This window comes from Sinocyclocheilus rhinocerous, unplaced genomic scaffold, assembly GCF_001515625.1.
Source record: "Sinocyclocheilus rhinocerous isolate Xijiao unplaced genomic scaffold, SAMN03320098_v1.1 scaffold173, whole genome shotgun sequence".
NCBI classification, from domain to species: domain Eukaryota; kingdom Metazoa; phylum Chordata; class Actinopteri; order Cypriniformes; family Cyprinidae; genus Sinocyclocheilus; species Sinocyclocheilus rhinocerous.
The window spans coordinates 232,913-254,486 of record NW_015645056.1 but is presented as its reverse complement, the minus strand read 5'-3'; the positions used below and the strand labels follow the sequence as shown (position 1 = coordinate 254,486).

At 36.4% G+C, this 21,574-nt stretch overlaps 1 protein-coding gene across 1 annotated transcript in view; it reads left to right on the top strand.

The window, feature by feature from the left end:
• Nucleotides 1-7,615: 7,615 nt before the first annotated feature.
• The window catches only part of dspa (desmoplakin a), a 31,430-nt gene continuing 17,471 nt past the window's right edge, over nucleotides 7,616-21,574 (top strand). The window contains exons 1-14 of the mRNA XM_016508244.1: nucleotides 7,616-7,960; nucleotides 8,613-8,703; nucleotides 8,887-9,008; nucleotides 10,308-10,476; nucleotides 14,584-14,709; nucleotides 14,921-14,980; nucleotides 15,297-15,464; nucleotides 16,026-16,130; nucleotides 16,381-16,476; nucleotides 17,581-17,706; nucleotides 17,878-18,030; nucleotides 20,431-20,585; nucleotides 20,659-20,785; nucleotides 20,893-21,079. Of these exons, the coding sequence (XP_016363730.1) occupies nucleotides 7,740-7,960; nucleotides 8,613-8,703; nucleotides 8,887-9,008; nucleotides 10,308-10,476; nucleotides 14,584-14,709; nucleotides 14,921-14,980; nucleotides 15,297-15,464; nucleotides 16,026-16,130; nucleotides 16,381-16,476; nucleotides 17,581-17,706; nucleotides 17,878-18,030; nucleotides 20,431-20,585; nucleotides 20,659-20,785; nucleotides 20,893-21,079 (1,906 nt within the window). The 5' untranslated portion in view covers nucleotides 7,616-7,739. The remainder of the gene's footprint in view (nucleotides 7,961-8,612; nucleotides 8,704-8,886; nucleotides 9,009-10,307; nucleotides 10,477-14,583; nucleotides 14,710-14,920; nucleotides 14,981-15,296; nucleotides 15,465-16,025; nucleotides 16,131-16,380; nucleotides 16,477-17,580; nucleotides 17,707-17,877; nucleotides 18,031-20,430; nucleotides 20,586-20,658; nucleotides 20,786-20,892; nucleotides 21,080-21,574) is intronic.

Sequence of the window (21,574 nt, the reverse complement as noted above, 5' to 3'; positions counted from 1 at the left end):
AAAAGAAGAAGAAGAATAAAATAAAATAAAAAAATCTAAGTAATTATAAAAATTACAAAATTAAAATTTTTTTTTGATTTAAACGTCCAGATTAATTAATGCTTGTTTTATGCTGTGGTTTTGTCAAATTTGTCATATGCAGAACTTTTTAAAAGTATAATAATTCAGAATATTTTTGTGGGTTCTGACTTTCAATTAAATCCCAATCTCTCTCTCTCTCTCATAATAGCTGTTGGGTAAAACAGTGAACACAATAAAACGCACTTGGCATTAAGACAATGCTATCAAGACAGATTTAACACAAACTGATCTTTGTTCTCAGGTTAGGTGTTAATTGCAATTGATTAATTACAATATCTGTTGATCCTTACCATATGCTGTTTCACAAATTGTTTTGTGTGTGATAACATAAACACAGATAACATAAACACAAAATTGTTTATGTTATCTGCAATTATGTATCTAATAACGGTTTACATTTTTGCTGAAAAACAGCAATATAATGTGCTATTTAACGACAGGTTCCCATTGAGACCATACACTTACCCCAAAAGGTCAACTGTTCAATGTTGAAAAGTAGTAAAAAGTGTCAGGCTTTTAACAGTGGTATAAAAGTGAACAGTGTTATATAAGGCTGATAAAACTATGATTTATAACTCCTCTAGTCTTTGATGTTTGTATATACTGACAGTATAGCAGCATTCACCGGAAGAGTTTTTGTGATTGCGTAAGAGTGAAAATGGGTTAGTCTTTGGTGGTTGATGAAATCATTAGGTGTGCGTCATCTGTTATCTGATGAGTTAGCATCTGGTGTGTGAATGACAGACCAAATCACTGAATGGTATTTGTGAAAGCAGACAGATGTTTCATTGCCACAGTGACTAGATCTAGACTAGACCCTTTCAAGGTCCTCACAAAGTCACTCTCGCTTGCAAGGAAAATGCATACGTCCTTCTCTACACAATTGTCCATGATTACATACTTTTCTAGTGAAATAAATAATTAAATCAAACCAAAATCCAGCAAAAATGTCTGTGTTCTCTTGCCAGGGAGTTTAGACAAGCTGGAGAATTAGCTGCTAAGGGTGTGTCTGAATAAAGTGTGAGTAATGTGTTGTCACGAAAAAGGCTTACGCATAGACTGAAAACACAAGAAGTGGTAACAGAGCAGATGTAGACATGGGGGTATTTGATCAGCCACGCCTGAATCGTAGAGAAGCAGTGGGAAAGAAAGAGAGAGGCGTTGGCTCACCCCTGTGACCCATCCTTAGCAATACCTGGAAGCTATGTTCTGTAGAGCAGTTACTGTATAAACATATGGCTGGATAACGCAGAACTATCCATGCATGAAATGTTGATTCCGTTCCAAAATTGTAATACATCAAAATTAAGGGCAATATTCTTAAGCATGCCATCTATAACATTTGCTTATTACTTGAGAAATATTATTAAAATGTGTGGTTGAAGTTAGTAAAATGACTGAAATCATGTTAATCCTTGCCGGTAATCTGGGTCTTAAAGGAATAGTTCACCCAAAAATAATAATGGGGCATCATTTACTCACCCTCCACTTGTTCCAAACCTGTATGAGTTTCTTTCTTCTTCTGCTGAGCACAAAATAAGATATCGTGAAGAATTTTGGTTACCAAACAGTTGATGGTTGCCATTGACCTCCATTGTACTCTTTCCATATTGTGGAAGTCAAAGGGTTCCTTTAACTGTTTGGTTACCGACATTCTTCAAAATATCTTCTTTTGTGTTCAACAGAAGAAAGGCACTCATGCAGGTTAGGAACAAGTGGAGGGTGAGTAAATGATAACAGAATTTTCATTTTTAGGTGAACTATCTCTTTAAGGGGCGGTTACACTACACTTTTGTTCCCTTAGGCTCATCTGATATGTTAAATGCCTCGCCTTGACAGTAGACAGGAGTAGGCGGCTACAGTCAGGGAGGAGTGAAATAAGTGTCAAAATGAACCGTTCTTACTTCTCATAGTGGATCAGTCAGGCAGATATTGTGTGATTCACGCTCGTGGGCTTTCTTGCTAATACATTGGATATTATTTAAATTCTGTTGCTGTTATATGAAAATAAATGTTTAGTTTTTAATTTAATTTAAATTTAATTGTTTAATTTACTCCCAAAGACACACACACACACACACACATTTAATATATAAACAGTTACCTATTTCTTACGGAGGTCACACTGTGTATATTTAGGAATATTTATAAATGTAAATCATGATGTCAGAGTTTTGGAATAGAACAAAACATCACAATTGTTTAAGCCAATGAGAATTAAGCTATGTCGTCAGCAAATCATTTTTTATCATACCTTTAGTCAGTGCACTTTTTTGCGATTGGTTTAGTGCAGATTTTGCTCATCCCAGACAAGCCTACTGACTTCCATTCATATGCACACGAATGCGTGAGAGAAAACGCAAGCTCATGGGAAATTCATTGCATTACAAAGTTCAAGTTTGATAAACTCTGCACCTTGAATACACATCACGTCAAGATGTATGACCAAAAGAAGATAAATGTCACTTCACAACAGCTTAGCTGAATTAAAATAAAAATGCTAATTTTAAGCCCCAAGTGTCACATCTTTTTAGGCAGGAATTATTAAGAGGATCAGGATGAGTGAGCAGAGAATATTGGGCGAATGGCTTTGTGTGCCTTTGCTTGGTGATCTCTTTGCTAGGTTTGTAGATTTATTGTTTTATTGCACTGTTTATTGTTTCTGTGAAAGCTCCTGACAAGACAGAGTCCAGTCTTGTCAGAAAATCAAGCCAGCCTTACAATAGTGGTTTTGTGTCTACCAGCGTTGAGCTCTAAATCACTTGCCAAGTGGCAAGAACCCTTTGAGGTCACACAGCAAGTGGGGGTTGCTGAGGTGGTTTGACTGGAAAATGTACCATCTCAATTTCCTGAAAACATGGAAGGGAGGAAGCGGAGTTGGCGACAACAATCAAAGAGAGGAAGGAGCTCAGACCAGAAGTGAACCTAAAATTGCAATTCAATGGTTATGCAATGCCTAGGTTTGACAAATTGCTTGAACGGTTGAATACAGCTCAAAATTAGTTGATACTGGATAAAAAAGGGAAATTGGCAATTGCCCTTAACGCCAGTATCCCATGTAATGATGGCCTTTACCACTTGCCAATTTACACCAATCGCTACATCGAACAGGACTCATGGCAGCCCATAAGAAATGTGCAGATGGACGAGTAGAAGTAAAATCTCTGGGCTTCAGCTTGGGTCATGGGTAGGTGACCCTCCACTACCTCTCGGGACAATCCTTCATGTTTTATTCGAACCATGCCCCACTCCAGTGGCTCCACCGCATAGAGGACGCCATTGTGCGGATCACCCATTGGTATCTAGTTTCACAGCCCTTTAAGTTTGAGATTGTCCAAAGGCTGGGAGTGTAGATGGGTGGGGGTATGTGGCAGTGGTGGTGTGGTCTTGTGAGGTCCGCGAGGGTAAGTAGGAGTTGGGAGACATAATCTCAGCCCCTGCTTGCCTTTTCCCACAACTTTGTTTGTGTTACCGTTTGGTTAAGTGATGATTACGTTCTGCATGGTCAAGTGATAAGTCCAATGGCAGTGACGTCTTTCACAGATTGTGCTGGGCCATTTACAGTGAGAGAAAGTAGTTGGATTCCTTATAAAAGAGCCTTGAACATGAAGTGCCGAGGAATGTTGAACTGGAACTCAGAAGATCCTTGTAGTCTGGAGCACACAGATGAAGGTACTTTTATAAGTGAAGGTTCTGAAATCAGTGCACTGTGTTGTTTTATCTGAAGACAAAGGTCCTCCATTTTTTGTTGTTCAGAAACTTTTGAAAAAAGGGATTTCTGCTTCTGTGCACTACAAGGGGAGCTTCCCTGCATGGTCTTCCAGGTACTTGTAAATGAAGTGCTGAGAGACATTATTAACAAGTTTGCCTTTATGTACCTACACAACATTTTGATTTCCTCTCATTCTCTCCAGGTACGCATTCAGCACGTCTGGTGGCATGTCTTTGATGGCCTTGATAGGTCAAGGTGGCAGCTTAAGTCCCATTCTGGTTACCACCAACCATACCCTTCACTTTTACTTCAGAGGCTGGATTTGGGTGGTTCATTCCCAAAGACTGTGCTCCACCCTGTCTTACAAGCCAGCTTACATTTAGTTCTGGAACTAAAGCGGTGCGAAAGGCCCTAATGGTAAGTCACGGCAGTTCAGTCTGCATGGTGAGGGCCATCGCCTGGGGCATCTTGGGTTGCATCTGACAAGCCCTTACTTGGATCGAAGCGCCTGAGGGATGTCCGGTAGGCCTGCTGTTTATTTGTAAGTTGGTCTAGACAGCCATACACTGTCAAATTGACATGCCATCCAGGGGCGAGGAAGCAATTTGAATTAATGACAAATAACAAACCAAACAAGAGGACCTTCTTTCATTACCTTCTTTCCAGTTAACTAGTCTAACAACAGTAAAAGTACTAAAAAAGTACTAAACAAAAATTCAGGGTCTAAACCTATATATATACATTAAATGTAATTATAAAAATAAACTGCACACAACCACTACTGCTTCATTGGCGAGAGAACATTATATTTACAGTATACAATATTCATAATAATGGGCAAACACTCTAAACTCTAAACACACTAAAAACTGTTTATAAATGCACTTTACCAGTATCACCAAAACTCTCAACAACAACTGCTTTCCTCAACCCCTCAACATTTAACAAGTTTCTTTATGGCCAACCATCACACAAGTTAGCGACATGTATAATTAGGACCTGTGAGAGAGAGAGAGAGAGAGAAAGAGAGAGAGAGGGAGGAGAGATCAACAAAAGGGACACAACAATGTGACCTCTGAGTTCACAAAAGGCCTATATGTAATCAGGAATTTTTTAGAAAATGAAAAAATAACAATAGACTGTCACATTCATAGAATGTAGTGTCAGGACTGTCAGTGGTAGCCCCTCAGAAAAAAAAAAGAACAAAAAAAACAATAATAAATATTTCCTATTTTAAAGTAAAGGCAAGGTAAAGGTTGTGTTTAGTTATAGTATTTTATTATATTATATTCAGGAATTTTGACAGTATAGTCAAAGTACAATAAAATGTGGTATGTGAGGCCTGGGCGATGTTCTTTTCTTGTTTTGTCATGCTTTTCAAGTGTTTACTGTATGTGAACGGTGGCAGTCTCTTAGTCGTTACATTTATTACTTAGGCAAGTTTGTTCATGCTTAGGCTCTTTCCAGAAGTGCAACAATTAACTATACAGAAAGAAATGAATTCAGAAAACTATTAAGGGCTTGACTGGTGTGTCTGTAGGTGTGTGCCACTCTTGTTAAACAAGATTAAGAGAAACACTGTTCCCAGTCAGAGAGAGCAATCAGCAGCATACAAGTATGCACACAATGACATTCTCTGAGATTGTTATGGGGTAAAAAAGGTCTAGCTCTTTAGGATTTAAAATTGAAATACAATCTGAAAATTGAAAACAATTACACATAACTCATTTGAAAGAGAATTATTTATATAGCACTTTTTCAAAGTGGTTTACAGAAAACATCTAAGTTCCCTATAATAATGTAAACAGTAAAAACAATATAAGAAAATAAAATAGAGCTAAACCATATCTCACTTTGCTCTCTGTCGTATCTTTATTTGGTTGCAGAAAGTTCACTGACATACACACATTCATGCTGTCTATGCACACCAAAATGTTGCTAATTGGTTTGTGAGCATCTAGTGCTTTGGGGATCTGACAGAGCATTTGGACCCCATACAACCAAATTGAAAAGATATGTTATATTGATTATCTGCATGAGCTAATTGAAATGTATACTGTGTAGGTTAAATAATAATGGGCCCAGCATTAAGCCTTGGGGGACACCATCATGTCACATGACGCCTGGAGGTGTGTACACAATGCCACATATTTGTAGGACCTAAATCAGAGAAATACAACACAGATAACATTCTTAGCTATTTCGCTAATCTTGCACGAGTAGAAGCTATGTCAAAAAGAATGAAATTTAAGACATTCACGAGAAAACAACTCACAACATTAAAAGGTGTGAGCAAGACTTACATATGTGATGACTAAGCTGTTGCTAATGACTGACAGGTTATAAGTAAAATTATAAGGGCCAAAACTTGAGAGAGGTTGGATTGATTGAACTTAAGTTTCAACTGTAAACTTTAATTTGTTGAGAGTTAAGAATTTGAAAGAAGGATTTTAATTTCAGATCTTCAGCTAAGTGTAACTGGAGATTTGCACCAGGTGAACAGGTATGAAAACGTAACTGGTTGGTTGAGATAAGCTTGTGTAAGAGTCTTGCTGTGTTGCAAAATTTCAGGGGTAGAAAGCTAAAAAATCATATTCTGCATGTTGACACATAGTATTGCGTACATACAATGTTGCAATGAACTCTGGTTTCAATAATTATAGTTTTAAATGCTGAGAAAAAAATTATGACTCAATTTCAATTTATCAGATTTATCATCTATTCCTAACTTTACCACACCAAATGGTAAATTAATGCAATATGACATTATGCATTGTACTTTTCACTTGTCAAACAGGCTAATGGACAATTACAATCTTTTTGTACTACCACCATACTACACTTTTTTTCTAAGTTAACCTGTCAAGAACCTCCCTGTAATCACAGAGGACTGTAAAGGGTGTGTGAGGCTAGGTGAGGTGGGTGTGTCGCTCTACCGTGGACAACACACACACACACACACACACACACACACACACACGGGGGAAAGTCCTCCGCAGATTGAGTCTGTGTGTATTTGAGTCAGACAGGGCGTGCTTTATGCTTCTTCTGATTCCCTGCAATCACGTGTTATTTATTGATACAATTTGACTTTTTACAGATGTGAGATGATAGATAGATAGATAGATAGATAGATAGATAGATAAATGCCTTATGAATCAATTAATACAAAATAAAAATATAATTAATTAATTAAACATTTTGCTAAAAAAAAGAAGCTCTTGATAGAATGCATGTGCAGCTTGCTGGCTGAGGTTCAAGTAGTGAAAAAAATTGTGGGGAAAAAACATAAGAAAAACAGGTCATGTGCCATTTTCATGCAACTTCATAAAAAGTAAGTAAATAAAAAATAAATAAATGGACTGCATTTGCAATCTTTACCTTTTGAAAGTAATGAAAAATAAACAAACACACATACATTATATATATATATATATATATATATATATATACATATGCATATGTATATGTACACATATATAGTATATATACATATGTATACACATATCTAGTCTTGAAACTAACCAAATAATTAATAGTAGGCCTAGTAGAGGTTAAATTTGCAGGGCATCTTCAGCTTTTGATAGAATGTGCAGCTTGTTGGCTGCGGTTCAAGTAGTGAAAAAAAAAACTGCAAAAAATTAAGCAGAAAAAAATTCTTATCCGACCGTATGAAAGAATTCCGTGGGAAAGTGAGGATGACTGATATCGCGCCTCCTGAGTCGCACCTCATGGGAACTGAACTCTCTCTATAGTGAGAATGCGCAGGTGTGGTCTAACTGCAAAACCGGAACTATCCAGAGCTCAGCGGCCAGTATCTGCGCACTCACCGCCGCGCAAAGACGCGCAGCAAGAGCAGAGCAGAACAGCAGCACTTTCATAACTTTCCTTGCGCTTTCTTTGGTTGAGACCGGTCACAGAATTGGTGCTGCAGTCTTCCACAGAGATGAGTTTGTCCGGATCTCAGACCAGACTCCACACGATCGGCCGCAGATCCAACTCCCGGCCCGATCTGACCACCGTGAGCTACAGTTTACCCCGGAATGACGGCGCGCAGTACTACATGAGTGGAAATGGATACCAGTCTGAGTTCAATGATGGCTATACGCAGACCATTGCACAAACATTCTCCAGAAACTCACAAGGAGGAGGAGGAGGAGGACAGAGGTAAGTTTCCATTATTAAATTATCAAGTGTTTTATTGTTATTTATAAACAAAGTCAGCAATTAAAATGTAAGAAAATATATTTTCTGAGTTGTAGCATATACGTTCATTGATTAACTCTATACTTACTGTATATCACCAATTGTTAAATTTGTATTATATTTATTTTGGTGAAATTTAGTGAAACATCCGAAAGAAAGTTGACTTAAATGAAAGAGCTCCATTAAGTCCACATCTATAAAAGACTAATATTTTAGCTATAAAAATTGGATATGTCACACATGACCATTGTGCATATGGACTTTGCGTGTATTGTTCATTATTGTTATGTGGTCACATATCAAACAGGGCTTTCATAAAATTGTTGTGCATGTGAAATCTGTGCATGTGCATGCATTCAAATGATTGGAATTCAAAATGTAACCTGGCTTGTTTGTTTTTAACCACAACATGTGAAATACTATTCCCGTTTGAGAATATGTTCTGATCTGTCTTTTAACTGAATGATGGTTAAATCTATTCAACAAAACATTAAACATTTGTTTGCTTTAAAATACCTTAAATGATTAGTGATATAATACATGATCTGTAACATTTTTGTAACAATGTAAAATTTTTACTGTATTTATTGATTTATTTTGCCTGTTTTTTTAGCATGTCGTCCATGTCTGTTCAAAAACGAGCTCAGATGCTTTACCAAGAGTGCATGGGCTGCCTGAACCGAGCACATAACATCCTAGATAACGTAAGTGTCATTTTCATGCATACTTTGAAAAAGAGTTATGCATGTGACACACACACACACACACACACACACACACACACACACACTCACACACACACACACGCACACACACACACAGTGATTTAAGGTTTTACTGCTTTCCACATGATTCTAATGTTTTTTTTTTCTGTCGTTTTTCTGGAGATGGGACCAGCAGCTGAAGTGGACAAAAACATGAATGCGGCAGCGGCTCTGATGGAGCAGATGAATAAGTACGCCGTGGACTTACGCATTGCGGGTCAGCCCAATGAAATGATCATCCGAAGGTACCTGCAGCGTGTGATTGTGTGTTTTCACATACGTAAATGAAACTAGTATGCTGTCACATAATGCACACTTTAGCATACAGCCCAGCCCACTATGAGCAATGTGTCAGTAACCAGGAATATATTGTGAAATTTGTTCAGCAGCAATGAGTGTTTCTTCAACTGTGGACATTTTTGGCATTGTGGAGATTTATCAAATCAACTGATGTGTAATTACACATTTGTAATAGTAAAGTTGCGATTGAGTACATTCAAAACATATTAACTTTAAATGTTATATCAAATAACACTACAGTTAGAATTATAATTAAATATGTTACATGTGCTTTAAGCACATCAAAATAAGTGTGCTTCAAAGCACAGCAAACAATTAAGACGATGACTTAAAATGTTCTTTAAAGTAAAACTTATGTTTAATAAAATTATTTTTTTAAATTTACTTTTTAAAAGTTTGCATGTACAGATACAATAAATCAGGGTTATTATAGTTAACAAAAAAACTAAACAAAAAATTAGAACATAAAAACGTAATAATTAAAAATATATATATTTAAGCCCATTTCCAGGGCAATATTTCTTATTTCTTATTCATTTAGTTTAACTTGATATACTGTACTTGAAATAAAAATGAATAAAAACGATGTAGACATTTAAAAAAAAAAAAAAAAAAAAAAAAGACTAAAACTTTAACTTCAATTAAAATGAAAATGCAATAAAATCTAAAAATAAAACAAATTCAAAATATTTATAAAAACTATAGTATCTCAGTGATACTAAAATAACACTGCAGTAAATATACTTTCAAGTAGAAGTACATTATTAGTCCACATTAAATAAGTGCACTTCTTCTCAACAAGGGAAAGCTAATTTCACAGCTAATATTTTCACATTTTTGCACAAATTGAAAAAATAACAGATTGATTGGAAATGGTACACAATTAAAAAAACTTAGTTTTTTTTCTATACAAAACAGTGCATGTCTCATAATTCATCTCAAGCATGCTAGTCACTGACATTATTGTACCTTTGATAATCAAGTATACACAATTTTGAAAAAAAATGTTTTGTCGGAAAATACATCACAACTGACTAAGGGAGATTCTTAAAAAATCGCAACTGTGATTTCTATCGCAGCTATTCACAATGATAATAAAAAAGTTGAAATGTCTTGAGTTTTAGTACAAATCAACTAATGGGACATAAAATACCAGTTGCTGAACACCCAGATATTTCTGATATAAAAAATAAAGAGGATTATAGATTCAAAGCAAAGCGTCTAATCCTCGATCTGTCTTGCAGTCTGGACGAATGTCACGCCTTTCACTCAGAAATTCGAAACTCCATCACGGGCACCACTATCAGGAGGACCGCTGGTGGAGGCAATCGGATCATTGCGTCAGAGGTTATCGCATGGGACGACCCTAGCAAGAGCTTCCAGGAGGCAGTCGCATGGATCAGCCAGAAAAAGGTCTGTCTCTAGGCCACAGTTTAAAACAGCACACCTGCTTTTCTCTTGCACAACAGTCTGTTCAAAGCAAACATTCTGTATGAGTCATTCACTGGGAATATCGATGAATATAAAAAACTCAATAGCCTGAGAAAAACTCTCAATGCATCTACCTACTAAAAACAAAACAATGTAACTGATGAGGTACTTAGCCGTTGTATTGTTTCATTGCATGGTGCATTTATACAGGGAAAACGAGGTTAGTCTAATGATCTGTAACCCCTAATGTTGTCAAGACTACATAATTCTCACAATGCATAATTATGTGTGCCAAAAAGGACACAAAGAAACACATTTTATTGCTAGAGATGTATAAAGCACAGCTCACACAGAAGTCCCTTGCAACGTTCTGTTGGTCAGTGCATTATGCAGTGTACATTATTTACTGCTGAAGGGTGTATTTTAGTAACTTAAAGGTACTAAATGTTACATATTAGAACCTGAAGTGCACATATTAGTAAATATCTCTTTTGAAAGGGTACCATCACCATCACATTTTTTTCTGAAAGCGATTCACTTAACTAACCTAAACATGAGTGTAATCTTTGTGGCGAACTTTTTTTGCTCTCATGCAAAATTTTGCTGAGCGAAGGTAAAGTTGATGCAATTTAATGGCAATAATCTCAATCTCAGCTATTTTTAGATATCAACAGTACTGTGTGTTTTGAAAAACTAAAAACATGTTCATTTTGCGGTGTTTGACTACTGTAGAACAGTTGTGTTACTAGTTTATTTGTCATATTTTACCATCAGTTGTTGGCCTTAAAGGGATAGTTCACCCAAAATGGAATATTCTATCAACTATCGTTTGATTAATTGCTTTTTTTCTGTTGAACTCAAAAGTAGATATTTTGAAGAATGTTGGTAACCAAACAGTTTCTAGTTCGCATTGACTTCCACAGTGCTTTTTTTTTTTCCAAGCCAACAACTGGTTGGCTACCAACATTCTTCAAAATGTATTCTTGTGTTGAGAAGAAGAAAGAAATTCATACAGGTTTTAAACAACTTGAGGGGGAGTAAATGAAGATGATTTTTTATTGTTGGGTGAACTTTGACTTTATTTACACGAAAGGAAAATTCCAGGTAATGCAAGATATGCTCTACTGACATCATCTATATTTGTGTGATAAACTTCCAGTTTAAGTGCGAAATCATCCTCTGTGTTCGATCTTGGCTCAAACCGTAGAGCTTTTGTTGGAGCTTCTCTTTACATGGACTACCAAAGCAGATCTGTCTCCTGAGCTGTCTGGAAAATAGCAGTGAGTTGACTGTGATTTCTCACCCTGCTGAAAGACAGGGTTTACAGACCGTACAGCCCATAATGACAGCACTTAACTGGAATTTACCCTCACAGCTCAGCCTCCTCCTCAAGTCCAGGCCAGTTCAGTGCCTGTGAGTGGAAGCATTCAGGCTTATCTCACATTCAGATTCACTGAGATCTGACGCATTTCCAAACAGAGAGAGAGAGGAGTGTATCAGACTCCCTGTGTTGACTAACTTCTTGTTACTTGTGATGGAGTTGTTTGGCGTCCACACCTACAGCAGGAGACACGCCCAGCGTTTCTGTGCCACTCCCACTACACACACCCGTTTGAGCGCTTTTCCTTTAAAGGTGACATATCATGAAAATGGTACTTTTACAGGTTGTAAGTGCTATAATCAGGTCCCCGGTGCATCTACCAACCAAGGAAACGTGAAAAAGATTAACCCAGTAACTTTGTTTTGGTAAGCCTTTTTCTGCGAGCGTCTGAGAAAACGAGCGCGTCTGATTTCGCTCCGTTGGTGACGTTGCAAAGGGATCTCATTATAATATAAAATAAAGTGTTACTGAAAAAAACATCACTTTTTTCAGTGTGATCAGAAGGCACAGTAAAGTTACTCCATATTCTAATGTTTGGAAGCAGAGATGTTTAAGCCATTATTTATTGTTAAAATTTTAAAATAATTGAAAAAATTCGGATTTTGATATGCTGCTAATACAACTCGTTGTGTGTTACCTAGACATTTACGTTAAGAGAACATGTTGATGTATTAATTTCCCTTAATTGTTTTTGGTAACACTTTAATATAGGGACCAGTTCTCACTACTAACTAGTTACGTATTAGCACGCCTATTATTGGCTGTTTATTAGTGCTTATAAAGCACATATTCTGCATGACCATATTCTACATCCTTAATCCTACCCAATACATAAACTTAACAACTACCTTACTAACTATTAATAAGCAGCAAATTATTGAGGCAAAAGTTGTAGTTAATGGTTTGTTTATAGAGAGAATTGGAGCTTAAAACAAAGTGTGACCATTTTTAAAAAATGACCTTCATCAAACTTGCAGAAACCATGCATGACTTGATTGCACTGATTGTCTGAAGTTAGACGTGAATGAAACACACACACCCCTGCACAGTTCAGCAGAGATTAGACAGAGCATGCAATGTTTCGCCCGAGCAGGAAGGAGGGAGGGTAAAACAGGGAGTGTCTGGAGCAAAAGAAAGCAAGACAAAAGCAGTGAGAGTGACTGTGGTGTGACTGGTTCAGAGTGGTTTGTGTTCTTATCTGTGCTGAGCTCTGTCAGGACGAATACTTCAGATAACTCGACAGTCACCAAAACAACCCTGCAGACCCTGATCCGGATTCCCAGACATTATATAAGAAGCCACAAAACTGATCTGAGATCAGTGTAAAAGAGGCGCTTTAGTCCACAACTGACGGTAATGATTAAGCACTGCCACCTAGAGGCTATAAATCACACTAATTATTAACTTTTGTTTAAACATCTACATGCTTTCAGACACAAGTGAAGAATAACAAACACATTGTGATTAAACAGTGAGCTTGAACGTGTATCATTTCTGCACCAAAATACAGAAGGAATGGCTTCCCAAAACAAGCATTGCACATTGTCTTGTTTAATTGTGATTTACTGGGCTTTGTTGTGCAATAGGTTTTTTTTTGTTTGTTTTTTTTATCCTTTCTCTATTTTTGCTACATAAGTTCAGATGTGTCTTATATGTGTTGTCACAGTGTTGCGAGGAGAGACATGGATCTAACTGCAGCTTGTATCGATATATTCAGGAGTACAGGAATGCATGAGGAAACCCATGGAAATGGAAATGCTTAACATGCAAAGAAAGACAATAACCGACAATGAGCTGAGGAAAAGGAAGGCTATATATACACATGATAATGTTAAACTATGACTAGACGCAGGAGAAGGTACTCTCTAATTAGGGAAATGAGTGAACAACAGGAAGAAACACAGGAAGTGAATATTACAACAACAGAACCTAATGTTATCTATTGTTGCGTCCCATTTATACTATGTATGCACTTAAAGTGTTTACTCTTTTTGTGAAGAAAAAGTGGATACTTTTGAGATTTGAGACATACTAACAGATCATAATTGCGTCTTTAAAAGGCTCAAAGTCGGTTTCACACGTTTGCCCTGTTTGTAGTTTTTAAACACTTTTTATTCATGTTTGTAGTTCTGAACCAAATTCTAATTCGATACAAAATTGTGGGCAAAATTAGATGATAAGATGTCCACTGGAAGCTGCGATTGTCATGCGTATCTTTCCGTGAAGCACGGTTCTGTGATCAGCAGTAAATCTCCATCCGAAGGCCAGAGGGCGCTCTCGCGCTGAAACTCCAAATACTCCTCGCAGAAGAAACCCAGAAAATGCCTATAGCGGTAGCTGAATAAACAGAAGATTTAACTGCTTTTATTGATTCAACGTGACTAATAAAACACACGATTATGACAATATATGGTTTGTCTGAGTTAGTGGGGATGAAGACCACAACTCCCATGATTCCACACTCAGTCACGGCACTACGCCTTTGTCTCTTTGTTTATTTTGAATATGCGCCCTCTAGTGGCGAAAATTACATATTGTGCCTTTAATTTAACTAACCCAGCTTTATACTTTAATTTGCTGTTTTGACCATGTTTGACCATATGAAGAAATGTAACAGCATTTAAAATGAGGCGACACTCCAGAAGACTGTAAATCAGTTGCTTGTGTTTGTAGGCACATGTCTGAAAGGGTTTGTTTGTGTGTTGCAGAGACTCATTGAGACCGCACCCTTCGGTGATGATGCGGAGAACATCAGCCAACAAATCCTCAATCACAACAAGTTCCACAGTTCAATCCAGAGAAGCCCGGAAGTAGACAGAGCACGGGATGAACTGGTGCGTTGTGTGCACTGCACACACGCTCATGCTAATGCAAACACAGGAATTTGAATGTTGATTTAAAGTGGCAGTAACAGGATATTGAACTGAAATGTAACTCAAATGGAGTAACATTCAAATAAATTCACATAACTGCTTCAAGTGTTGTTTTATAATATATTCATTGTAAGAATGATAAACATGTACTGACAGAATCTTTCTGCTTCAGCTGCAGAGCAGAGAAAAGGCCGGACTCCATGCTCTGGACCAAGAATGGGACAGTTTACAGGTCAGCTAATGAAACATCTCTCATTTCTCTTTATCATCTTTTAGATGTTTCTACACTTTGATCAGAGTCCATTGCAGGTGATTCAATTCAATTGCTTATACACCGTCAAATAGATTATATATAAATGTGTTAGGTTTCGATTCACCTACTCATTTTTACCACATTTTAGAATAATAGTAGAGTTATCAAAACTGTATAGTAATACAAATGGGAATATTATGTAGCAACTATTTTAGACTGTAAATGTTTAACAGATCAGTACTCTCCAGTGTTTGCGCTTCTCTCAATCTGATCTTTTCTTCTTTCTTACGTGTAGAAAATGTCCCACACGCGTGCGGCTCAGCTGCGAGACCTGCAGAACATCATCGAGGAGATCTCCAGAGCCATCATATGGGTCAACGACAGAGAGGAAGAGGAGCTGGTGTTTGACTGGGGCGATAAAAACATCGACAACTACATCCCACGGAAACAAGAGAGCTACTCGGTGAGGAGACACACACAATCATTAGAAAATATTATACAGTAATGCAAATGATCACAAATGCATATTGAATTGGTATAGTGATTTTCACAATTTCAGCTTTTACAGTAAATGCACGTTTCAGTGATACAATGTAATTTGACCCTAATGAACTGAGAATCTTTCAAAGTGTTAAATAAAAACTACTGCAAACTTTAATGTTAACCTTATTGTAAAGAGTTACCCAGTTTACATTTCTTTGTTTGTATACATTTATTAATTTAGCGGACACAAAAAATGCAAAAAATACAGGAAAGAGAACAAGAATGAGTTCTTCAGCTGTTGTTTTATGTCTCAAGTGATCAGGTGGCAGTTGTCGACTCATTAAATTCTGAATTTTGCTAAATTCTGAGATGCATGCACTGATGAAATACAACATGTACACATGGGAAAACGTAAAAAAATCACATTCAGTGAAATTAAGACAATTTTAAAAAATAGTCTTTCTTAACTATGCCAGACAGTTATTTCCTGTTATGTAAATGCCTGATGATTTTAGCTTATAAAATACATCCTTCCTTCCAGAAACTGATGAGTGATCTGGAAGAGAAAGAGAAAGAGCTGAATAAACTGAAGGCAAAGGTGGACATCCTCCTGAGGAACCAGCACCCAGCATCTGACAAGATAGAGGTGAGGAAACATCTTCACGCTCAACTTAGAGCAATGACAACATCTGTGACAAAACAGTGGCTATGAAAACTTGCCTCATTCATGCTAATATGACTTTGAAATTATAATATTTGTCTGGCACACACTAAAATTTACAAACATGATATTTTGTATGATGTAGATTTTTTTTCAGTTTATACAATGGTTTATAATATTGTACAAGAAATTTTGCACATCACTGCAAATAAGCACTTTTCTCTGGTTCTTTCAGGCTTATATGGACACACTGCAAACCCAGTGGAGCTGGTTACTGCAGATCACCAAGTGCATCTATGTTCATCTGAAGGAGAACGCTGCTTACAGCCAAGTAAGGCTTTGTTGTTTGATGTATATATATATATATTTGTGCTGCCAAACGATTAATCGCGATTAATCGCATCCAAAATAAAAGTTTTTGTTTACATGATATATGTATGTGTGCTGTGTATATTTATTATGTATATATAAATACACACACATGCATGTATATATTTCAGAAAAATAGGTTATGTTTATATATTAAATATATTTATTTATAATATAAATTATATGAATATAAATATAGACATGTAAATATTTTCGAAATATATACTGTATGTGTGTGTATTTATATATACATAATAAATATACACAGAACACGCATATATTATGCAAACAAAAACTTTTATTTTGTATGCAATTAATCGCGATTAATCGTTTGACAGCACTAATATATATATATATATATTTTTTTTTTCAGTTTCAGTTAATTTTATTTAAAGTTTTAGTAATTTTGTTGTGTTTTTGTCATTTTTTAAATATACAAATATTCATTTTATTTCAAATAACGTATATTAATTATAATATTAATTTTGTTTAAATTTTAGTTTTTTTAGTACATCAGGTTAAACTAAATTAAAATGAGAAATGTTGCAAGCAACTATTTTATTTTAATTCAAGTAATGAACATTTTTATGCAAAAAAACAAAAACAAAACCCTGGTACATGCTCAAGTGTTCAAATGTATTTAAGGGATTTTTATAATGGCCAGTTTTGTTGTAAACAATTCTTAGAAAGCATCAATGAAGATAAGATTGGTTGTCTTTTAAAAAGACAAGAAATTATTTATTTAGTTTTTAAAATAGTATAGTGAATAATGCTGCCTTACATTTCGACTTATTATTCACACAAAATCTCTTGGCTTCTGAGGGCTTGGAATATATAGTGCACAAGGAATATGGGTTACTTTTATGATACTTACAGTACATGGTGATTTTTGTGTCTGAAACTCGAAAGCCCCAGTCCACATTATTGTAATTGCATGGAAAAGAGCAACCAATCCTTTCTTCAAAATTTCTCTTTTTGTGTTCTATGGAAAAAACGCATACAGGTGTGGACCTGAAGGGGAGCAAAGGATAAAATAAGGCTTATTTTTGTTATTATTCTTTTGTAGTTCTTCAAGGAGACCAATGAGACGTACACCAGACTGCAGAAAGACCACGAGAGCATCCGTAACAAGTTCACCTGTGACAAGAACACACCTCTGGAGAATCTGACAGAAATGCTCAAAAACCTGGAGGTGAGACAAAATCAAACACCTGTAGAGTTAAATCAACAAATATATAACACATGACGTACTATAACGTCATTACCTATGTCAATATGAGGTGACTGCACTATGCGTGCACAGAAAATGTTCCCGTTCTTCATCAGCGTGTAATTAATTGTGCCTGTGTGTGTGTGTGTGTAGAAAGAGAAAGAGAGGATCATGGAGAGTAAGAGGCAGGTGCAGACGCTGGTCAGCAAGTCTAAGAGCATCGTGTGTCTGAGGCCTCGTAACCCAGAGGAGAAGAGCAGCGGCCCGGTCATCGTCAAAGCCCTGTGTGACTTCAAACAGGACCAGGTCAGTCACTCTCACATACACACTGATGTCTCTTTATTTTCTTTGTAATATCTGAAAATCTATATATATTTATTTAGTCATGTGTTATTTAGAAGGACTTACAGTGATTTATTTCCCAAGCATGTTAGTTGCGGTTTGAACAGGAAACTGAGAACGGTCTATTTTCATAACAGATGAATGAAAAGTCTTCAATTGGTGCACAACTAGCTTCACTTTTAAGTTACACAATGACTATAAAGTAAAAAAAACTGTACAGTAATAAATTACAAATATGTGACCATGTGACCGCTCATCAGTAGATTTCTATATTCATGTGCCATTGCAATGTTGATTTATGCAATTTATGACGGCATTATAACATTTACACTAGAGCACAAAAGCAGTGTTAAGTCGCTGGGGGATATTTGTAGCAGTAGCCAAAAATACATTGTATGGGTCAAAATGATCGATTTTTATTTTATGCCAAAAATCATTAGGATATTAAGTAAAGATCATGTTCCATGAAGAAATTTTGATTAGTAATATGCATTGCTAAGAACTTCATTTGGACAACTTTAAAGGCGATTTTCTCAATATTTTGATTTTTTTGCACCCTCAGATTCCAGATTTTCAAAGATTGCCAAATATCGTCCTATCCTAACAAACCATACATCAATAGAAAGCTTATTTATTCAGCTTTCAGATTATGTATAAATCTCAATTTCAAAAAATTGACCCTTATGACTGGTTTTGTGGTCCAGGGTCACATATTAACTTCCACTTTGTTGCAAATCAAAATTTTTTCATTATAGTAATATAATGTGACATGTAATTTAAAAGATGATGATTAACATTTCCATTACTAAGAATTGGCACGCTGTAAAACCATTTTCTCTTTTGGCATGGTCAGCAAGTGATTTCTCATCAGGCGCCGAACAGAGTACCAATAAAGTGTTGTTTTAACCAGTGGAATGACTTAAGGACAGTTGAAGAGTAACATCTGTTATTAAACATGATTGTCAGTCCCAAACGCTGACTTTGTTAAAGGGACAGTTCACCCAAAAATTAAAACCCTGTCAGCATTTAACCACTCTCGTGTTGTTCCAAACCCTTAAGACTTTGTTTTGTCTTCAAACCACAAATGAAGTTATTTTTATTGAAACCTGAGAGTTTCTGTCCCTCCATTGAAAGTCTAGGTCACCAAAAATGTAGATTCAAAATGGTCATAAAGCTGGTGTTAAATGAAACGAGCGATTTAAACCAAGTCTTGTGAATAGACATGATCGCTTTATATATTCATCTACACAATGACCGATGCACATAAAGCGCATCACATGTGGTAAGTAAGCTTCTGTGTTTTCCATATTTCATGAGCTTGTGTGCTTAAAAGCCTAAATTAAATCTCTTCATCATATAAAGTGATCCTATCTCTTTAAACCCCTCGATTCATGGCGCCTTTATGACCTTTTTGGATTTTCTAAGTTTCATTAGAGGGACAGAAACCTCTCAAATTTCAATAAAATGATCTTAGCTTGTGTTTCGAGGATGATCCAAAGTCTAATGGGTTTGTAAAGACATGAGGATGATGAATTATTAAATTATGACAGAATTTTCATTTTTGGGTGAATTATCCCTTTAACATAGCCATTGATTGAATATTAATGCGGTTGTCGCTGCCTCATTTTTTAGGGAGTTAATTTGGTTATAGACAATGTTTAAAGGTCTGTATTTTTACCACTTCTCATGTTAGGATGACTCACTTCCTCATTTATACTGTAAGCCACTTTGAATAAAAGTGTCATTAAATGAAGAAATGCCATTGTCTCTCTCTTTTAATTTACCAAACTTGGCAGTGTAATTTTCAAGTAAACACAAAAACCTTGGTTAGTAGTTTCAAGTGTCATTTAAAGCTAAAACTAAATTCTCCAGAAGCAGGACGTAAACATACATTGTATGTATTTATGCGAAATGATATGTGTCCCTGGAGCACAAAAGCAGTCTTAAGTCGCTGGGGTATATTTGTAGCAATAGCCAAAAATACATAGTATGGCTCAAAATGATCGATTTTTCTTTTATGCCAAAAATCATTAGGATATTAAGTATAGATCATGTTCCATGAAGATATTTTGTAAATTTCCTAACGTAAATATATCAAAACTTAATTTTTGTTTAGTAATATGCGTTGCTAACAACTTCATTTGGACTTTTCTCAATATTTAGATTTTTTTGCACCCTCAGATTCCAGATTTTCAAATAGTTGTATCTCGGCCAAATATTATCTTTTCCTAACAAACCATACATCGATGGAAAGCTTATTTATTCAGCTTTCAGATGGGATCATCAAAGACAAAGACCCTTATGACTGGTTTTGGTTTTGTTTGGTCACATATGAAACACTGAAATGTCGTTTGACTTTTACAGAAGGGCATTCTGAAAGGGAACGAAGGTATCCTGAAAGACAACTCTCAGCGCAGTAAGTGGCACGTGACTGGACCTGGAGGACTGGAAATGCTCATCCCATCGGTGTGTCTGCTCATCCCACCTCCAAACCCTCTGAGCATCAGTCTGGCACACAAGTACGACAAAAACACGCATGCACACAGATCAGAGTGCAACAAGACATGCACTGATGAACTGCTTGCTTGACAGGAACGAGCAGTACTATGAAGCCATCATGTCCATCTGGAGTCAGCTGTACATCAACATCAAGAGTCTGATCTCCTGGCAGTACTGCATGAAGGACATCCAATACATCAACTCCCTCACACTCTCAATGGTATGAATTGATCGGATCCGTCATTCACTCTATGCCATTTATGCTTTTTACTTAGCATTATGTCACACAACTGTCATTTTTTGCATCTCGTTCCCTGTCTGTTTTAGCTGTCACAAATGCGTCCTGAAGAGTATCGCAACATTATTAAGAACCTGGAGCTCCACTACCAGGAGTTCATGCGGAACAGTCTCGGCTCTGAGATGTTTAGCGATGAAGAAAAGAGAAAGATGGAGATGCATTACGCAGGAGCTCAGTCCCATTATGACCGGCTGGTGATCCAGCTGCCCAACTACAGTAAGACACTCGCACACAGCATCCAGACGCACTTTATAATCAATATACATGAACGTAGTGTTACAAGTTGTCTTGGCATGGATATCAAAGCCATGTGATGTTTGCAGAGTGACTTCCGTGATTAATGTTTATTATTAATCCAGAGATTGGGTCTGTAGAACAGTTCATCTCTGATTGAAAAATATGATTAGAAAAAACAATGCAAAGAGTGTTTGAAACAGTTAATACTGAAGTTCATTGATTGGCTATTTTCTACACAAATGTCAGTCTACCGAAATAATCATTTTACTTCATTCACAAATAGACAAGTGACATAAATTATGACTTCATGCATACATCTGCCTGAATCTGCAAACTGATGTTGGATGCATGGAAATTAATCCATCTACACAACATAACACTCAGTGTTCAACTTCACTGGAATTTAGCAGATCTCCCGATAAAGCTTCAGATCACACATCTGTCTTTTTTCTTAGTTCAGGCCAGAGTTATTCT